The 6,410-nt window shown below is 43.4% G+C and overlaps 1 protein-coding gene across 1 annotated transcript; it reads left to right on the forward strand.

Moving 5' to 3' along the window:
- The first annotated feature begins 70 nt into the window (after positions 1-70).
- Thumpd1 (THUMP domain 1 NAT10 acetyltransferase adaptor) lies at positions 71-5,857 on the forward strand. The gene is made up of 4 exons (XM_048460314.3): positions 71-343; positions 1,682-1,856; positions 2,680-2,928; positions 3,781-5,857. Exons 1-4 carry the CDS (start codon positions 113-115, stop codon positions 4,185-4,187), a joined length of 1,062 nt encoding a protein of 353 aa, XP_048316271.2. The 5' UTR covers positions 71-112; the 3' UTR covers positions 4,188-5,857.
- The last annotated feature ends 553 nt before the right edge of the window (positions 5,858-6,410 follow it).

The following is a 6,410-nucleotide window of genomic DNA, read 5'->3' on the forward strand; positions in this document are numbered from 1 at the left end:
AGCCGCCGAAGGTGACGGGCAGGACCGTCAGGGCAGGCTGTCGCGCACGTGTGACGCAAGCATTCCGCGTCCGCGCAGACGTAGTCGCCTAGGAGCGTGGAATAGAGGCAGCATGGAGGCCCCCGCTCTGTCGCCCCCTAAGCCTGTTGGCGGAAAGCGCAAAGGGAAGGCCCAGTTCCTGCCGGCCAAGCGGGCCAGGCGCTGTGACGCAGGCGGACCGAGGCAACTGGAGCCCGGCCTGCAGGGCATCCTCATCACCTGCAACATGAACGAGCGCAAGTGCGTGGAGGAGGCCTACAGCCTGCTCAACGAGTATGGCGACGACATGTATGGACCCGAAAAGGTACCGGCCTCGGGAAGATCGAACCGCCTGCAGGCCTCTTCCGGGGAGCGGAGGCGGCGGTTGCTTCGATGCACCTGTAAGGTGCTTTAACGACCTCGCCTACCTTCCCCTCCCCCGGTGTGGCCGCTGTTGAGGTCGCCTGCCTGGTGGGTGTGTACTTGTGGGCTGGCTTTTTGGGCATTTCTTGACATCACCAATGACGGTGGCTCCCACGTATTGATTGCCCCCTGTGGACCAGGTAGTGTGCTGAAGAACTTTCAGAAGCGCGCTTATTGCGACCGTGTGAAGTGTGTACAAGCTACAATCTCTCTTAGGTAGTGGAAGTTTGATAGGGATGCTAATTTTCCAGGTGCACTGAAAATACATTTCAGAAAATAAAAACTTGATGAATCCCGAATCTCATTCTGTGGCAGTTTGAAAACTCGTGATATTATTCACTTAGATTCAGCACAACCTGAAGTGTGGAGAAAGATAATGCAGCGGTCCCCATTATTTGAGAGGAGTGGACAGAATATGGACCTGTTACGGCGCCTTCAATGTACACAGTTATTTTTATTACCTGATTGAAATGAAAACCGCCTAGGTAGGACAGAGACCTGGTCAACAGGCGCGTGTCCTGTCTATGCTGATGCCTTATGCAAGTTCCTTTTTGTTGTGTTCCTTCTGTTTCTGAGGGAAGACTGCTGGCTACCTCAGCCTGGCCTCTGCTTCTCACGTGTAAGGATTGCAAGTACTGACCACTGTGCCAGGCATAAGCAAGTTCTTGACCTCCTTCTGAGCCTTTTTTTCTTTTTTGTAGAGCAGGAGTCATGGTTTTAGTTTTCTAGTGCATTTGGTTCTAATTTTTGTCGTTATTTTTGTTTTTCAAGACAGGGTTTCTCTGAAGCTTTAGAGCCTGTCCTGGAACTAGCTCTTGTAGACCAGACTGGCCTTGAACTCATAGAGATCCTCCTGCCTCTGCCTTCCGAGTGGTGGGATTAAAGGTGTGCGCCACCACTGCCTGGCTTGGTTCTCATCTTACCAAAAAGAGAGTACCCCGTCGGCGCAGTGATAGGCAATGGTGGTGTTAAAGTCCACTGTGACGAGCACTTCATCTGATGAACACATTGCTGCCTCTGTCAAGATATTTCTGCAACCCTTTTCAGAGGATACATGCCACGTTCAGGGAATTCACTGTGTGATCTACATTTTGGAAGCAGTATTATTTTAATCTCCTAATAAAACCGTTTAGAGCCAACGTTGAGACCTGTGCCGTTGGGGGTTTCACATAAATAGTTAATTGCAGTGTTTTAGCGTGCACTGTCGTGCCACTTTCGCTCACTGGTTCTATGTAAACAGTTTATAGACAAGGACCAGCAGCCCTCTGGAAGCGAGGGGGAAGACGATGATGCAGAGACTGCCTTGAAGAAGGAAGTTGGTGACATTAAGGCTTCTACGGAGATGAGGCTAAGAAGATTCCAGTCAGTGGAGAGCGGAGCAAACAATGTAGTCTTCATCAGGACCCTTGGGATAGGTGTGTCTAAATAATACCCCTGAGATCCTTGATCCCACGGTATCTGGGCATCTCTGTCTTAGCAGATACTGCCTAGACAGTGGCTTCATGGTATGGCTGTCCAGTCATGTTGTGGTAACGTCCCCCACGTTCCATCAGCGGTAGATCCGTGCCCAGATGTTTCTGAAACCATTTTCAGATAACATATACCACACTCGGGGAATTTGTTTCTTACTCCACATTTTGGAAGTGTGTTATTTTAGTCTCATGAGAGTATGGAGAAGTGGAAGGTGGCGAGGGTAGCATTGACTTAAGAGTGGGGACTTGGCAGTGCTATGTCTTTTCTTTGTATGTAACTTAAGGTAGAATGAAAGTATAATCTGTCTTAAAAGAGCAGCTGCTTCTTAGTACCAGGCTTAATTGCCATTTAGAAATGGAGGACCCAATCCAATTAGATAAAGACCTGGAAATGGAATTCCTTTGACTTTCAAATATGATCACTAATTCAAAAATACTAATACTGACGTCTCCAATGATGTGTAGTTGGGAAGTAGCCTGTGATTCCCTGTGTTGTGCTGTGCTACATGGTGCCGGCATTCTTTCCCAGCTAGAGCTGGATTTCTGTACACAGTAACTAGCGGGTTGAATAAGTCTTCAAGTAAATCACAGATTTTGTCTTTGTAAAAATGTGCTGTAGAATGCTCTTAATTTGTATTACAAGAATATCAACATTTATTTATAGCAAAAGCAGTATAGATGATGGACAGTTAAAGTCCTAGGTATATGATAGGCACTAGAGAAATACTAGTTGGTACAGAATCTTGTTTTTTTCTTTTTCTCTTAGAACCTGAGAAACTGGTGCATCATATTCTACAGGATATGTACAAAACCAAGAAAAAGAAGACACGAGTTATTCTGCGAATGCTGCCCATCTCAGGCACATGCAAAGCTTTCTTAGAAGACATGAAAAAATATGCAGAAACATTTTTGGAGCCCTGGTTTAAAGCCCCAAACAAAGGGACATTTCAGATTGTCTATAAATCTCGAAATAACAGCCATATGAATAGAGAAGAAGTTATTAAAGAATTGGCAGGTGGGTTCTCCTAGTGATTTTATAGATGGGAGGCAGAGTCTCTGGCAAAAAGTCAGATATTTGGGAAAGTACAGTTGTCTACCCATACCCCTGGGAGGTTGGTCATTAGATCCCCTAGGAATACCAAAACCTGCGAGTGCCCAGGTAAGTCTTATATAAACTGACTCTTTTGGTGTAGTATTTGCAAATAATCTGCACATTGTCTCTTGGATATTTTATGTCATCTTTGGATAACTTAGAATACTAAGTCTGATGGAACTTCCATGAAAATTAAACTGTCTTGTTTAGGGATAATGACAATTAGAAACAGTCTGTTCATGTTAAATACAGATGTTATTTTTTTCCCTAAGTATTTTGATATACACTTAATTGAGTTTGCGCACATGAGCGCATTGCCCACAGAGACCAGAAGAAGCTGTCATAGGCTTTTGAGCCAGAGTTAACAGGGGTCTTCTGTAGGAGCAATGCATGTGTATAGCTGCTGAGTCATCTCTCCATTCCACCAAATATTCTCTTATTAAATGTCTCAAGATTTCATTTGTATTTAGTTATTAAAAGCATTGATGAATCCAGGCACTTGATCCCACATTTGGGAGGTGGAGGCAGGTGAATCTCGATGAATTCAAGGCCAGCCTGGTCTACACAGTGAGTTCCAGGCCAGCCAGGGCTACATAGAGACCCTGTCTGGGAAATAAAGTATTAATAGACTTTGATTGATGGCCACATAGAACAATGAATTCTTAATAAACCCTGTCTTAACAAATCTGAAATGGTAAGGGATGAAAGCCTGTTTGACTATATCAAGCTTAGTGATATCTTCCTTCTTAGGCCATTTTCCTATTTTTGTTACAGGAATAGTGGGCAGCCTCAATTCAGAAAATAAAGTGGATCTCACTAATCCAGAGTACACGGTGGTAGTAGAAATCATCAAAGCTGTGTGTTGCCTGAGTGTTGTAAAAGATTATGTGCTGTTTAGAAAATACAACCTCCAGGAGGTAGTGAAGAGTGCAAAAGACTCACAGCCTCACCCAAAGCTGGGAAATGGCAAAGAAGCAAAGTTGGAACCTGATGCCAAGGTGAGTCAAAGTGATCCTCCAGAAGGGAAAAATAGCCAGCAGGTGGCACCAGAGAGCAGCGAGGAGCTGGAGCAGAGAAAACCAAGGTCTGAAGCCCCGGCAGGAGGTGAGGGAGAAGCTAAACCTGAACTTGAAAGTGGAGTCTCAGAAGGACCAAAGTCAAATGAAAATGAGCTCTCATAGGTCATTCTGTGGGGGAAGTGGGTCTCAGCTGGGGTTCTGCAACAAGCTATTGGTGTTCAATGTAAAATTGTGATAATATATATTGACTTTTGTGTGCTGCTTAATGCTGATCTCACAGCCTCCGTTGACAGTTTTGTTAGAGCCCTTCCAGGCCTTTATGTCAGTGTGTGCAGCCCCATGTACTGTTACCCAGGGGAGGTGGTAGGAGGGCCTTGGCCTCTGCTTCCTGATTACTTTCTCTAGTTACCCTTTAAGCACTGCCAACTCATGTTGAACTACCCAGAGTCTTAGTGGGAAATCAGTAGGACATTCTCATTCTGAGGAAGTTATGTGCTGCACACGGCTCAGCTGTGCCTGCCGTTTCATTGGATACATAGAGAAGTGGCACTGTGGGTTATATGGGGATCACTTTGTAATGACTTTGTACTTTTTGTTTTTCTTGTTATGTTTGTTTTAATGTTAAAAGCAAGTCTGATGGCCCATCGCTGCAGTTTTAGAGAAGAAATGAGAGAAGAGGGCTGTACTAGGTGTAGACCCATGGGTGTTTCCCATAAGGTTAGGGATGAGGACTCTTTCTGCCGACTCACCCTGTACACTAGTACAAAAACAGTGGAAAGCTCCTGCCCTGGGGTTTCATTGGACTGCTTGCTGTCCAAACTGTCTTGTCATGGTTTCAAGAGTTCCTCGTAAGTAGAGACGTGAAGGGTTGAAGCAACCTGTGAGCACTGCAAAACAAACTGTCCAGGTGGGGACTGTAACATTGGGCTGGGGAAAAGGTTTGTGTTTAAATCTTAATACAAGTTAGAAAATATAAATGCTACAGTTCCCACCACAAGGGGCTAAGCAAAGAGCGAGTGACATGAGAATATATTTCTTCTTAGATGCTAGAGTCTTGCTTAGTAAGCCAGAACAAGAGGATGTGGGAGAAGCAGAGTAGTCAGCACCTTGCTAATGCTGACGGGGCTGGAGCTTCCTCGGGTTTTGACATGTTAATTCAGGTCTGAGATTGAAACCATCTAGAAAGGATATGTATTAGTGTCACTTGGGAAAGGATGGCGAGAATCCTAGTTCCTTCTTGAAGCCTGCTCCGAGATAAAGGACTTTTCCTTTAATCGTGTAGGACAGAGGGCCTGGGATAAAGTACCGTTTGTTCAGACACAAGGTTCTGGGGCTTGATGAAGTAGCTGCGCTTCAGATTGTGATTTAATACTTTGGTTTCCATTGCGTTTTTATTTATTTTTGTTCAGTGGAACCTGAGTGTGCTTGGCTGTTTGCCAGTTGTACGGTGCTGTACGTTCTTGGATCTAAGTTCATTTATCATTTTGCTTTGCTTTGCTTTGAGAGTTGACAACTTTATTTTCACTGACATTTCAGTGTGTTAGTTTACAGATTGTCCCAGGATAGGAATTGAGTGGGCTTTCTGTTTGTTTGTTTGTTTGTTGTTTTAACCTATAGCAATTAAAACAGAAAGAAGCAGAAACCAAATCCCAGTGCACCTGTTCTGTTCTCCAGACAAAGGAGTTCAGCCTGGTACTGAAGACATGTTTCTTCAAAGATAAACATGGTTTTCAAATATTTTTACTTGCATTTTGTTCTTGGTACAGCTGAACGTTCAGATTGTTTTCAAATTTCTGATATTTTAAAAAATAATAATAAATTTGTTCTGTAAAGTTTGGCATTCTGTACTTTTTTTCTGTCCCATATTAAATGGCTTACTATGTGTGTGGTATGTTTATCATAAAAATGCTTAGATGTATGATTGTGTATCAGAAATCCAGGTTCATAATCCCAAGAAGTAAAGATGCTAAAATTTATTTATGAATAATTAATACTAAATAAAAAGCACGTTTAAAATATTTACTTCAGAACAAACACCAGTCCCATACTGAATTTCATTAAAAACTCACTGACTGGCCTTTGAGTCATTTCTGTTTCTGATCTGAACAGTATTTGATCTGCTTGAGTGGGCTGATTTCATATAGACTAGTTATGCAGACGTCTACCACGTCTCCCAGACAGCCCACCTTTACTCTGGATTAATCAGGACAAGATGAATAAGGCACAGATCGGTGGCATGTCTCACGTTGAAGTCATTAGACCCTGGCCATTTTAATTCCTTCACTCTGTGTTGGTTTGAGCATCATAACAGTATCCTTCTCAAATATGTTTAGATTTTGCTGTTTTGTTTTTTATTGTTTAACTACGTACAATACAAAAACTTTC

Source organism: Myodes glareolus, chromosome 7, assembly GCF_982192425.1.
Source record: "Myodes glareolus chromosome 7, mMyoGla1.1, whole genome shotgun sequence".
NCBI lineage: Eukaryota > Metazoa > Chordata > Mammalia > Rodentia > Cricetidae > Myodes > Myodes glareolus.

Coding starts and splice junctions, on each gene's coding strand:
- Thumpd1 (XM_048460314.3), top strand. CDS start 113: ATGGAGGCCCCCGCTCTGTCGCCCCCTAAGCCTGTTGGCGGAAAGCGC. Junction 1,857..2,679: donor CATCAGGACCCTTGGGATAG/GTGTGTCTAAAT, acceptor TTTTTCTCTTAG/AACCTGAGAAACTGGTGCAT. Junction 2,929..3,780: donor AGTTATTAAAGAATTGGCAG/GTGGGTTCTCCT, acceptor TTTTTGTTACAG/GAATAGTGGGCAGCCTCAAT.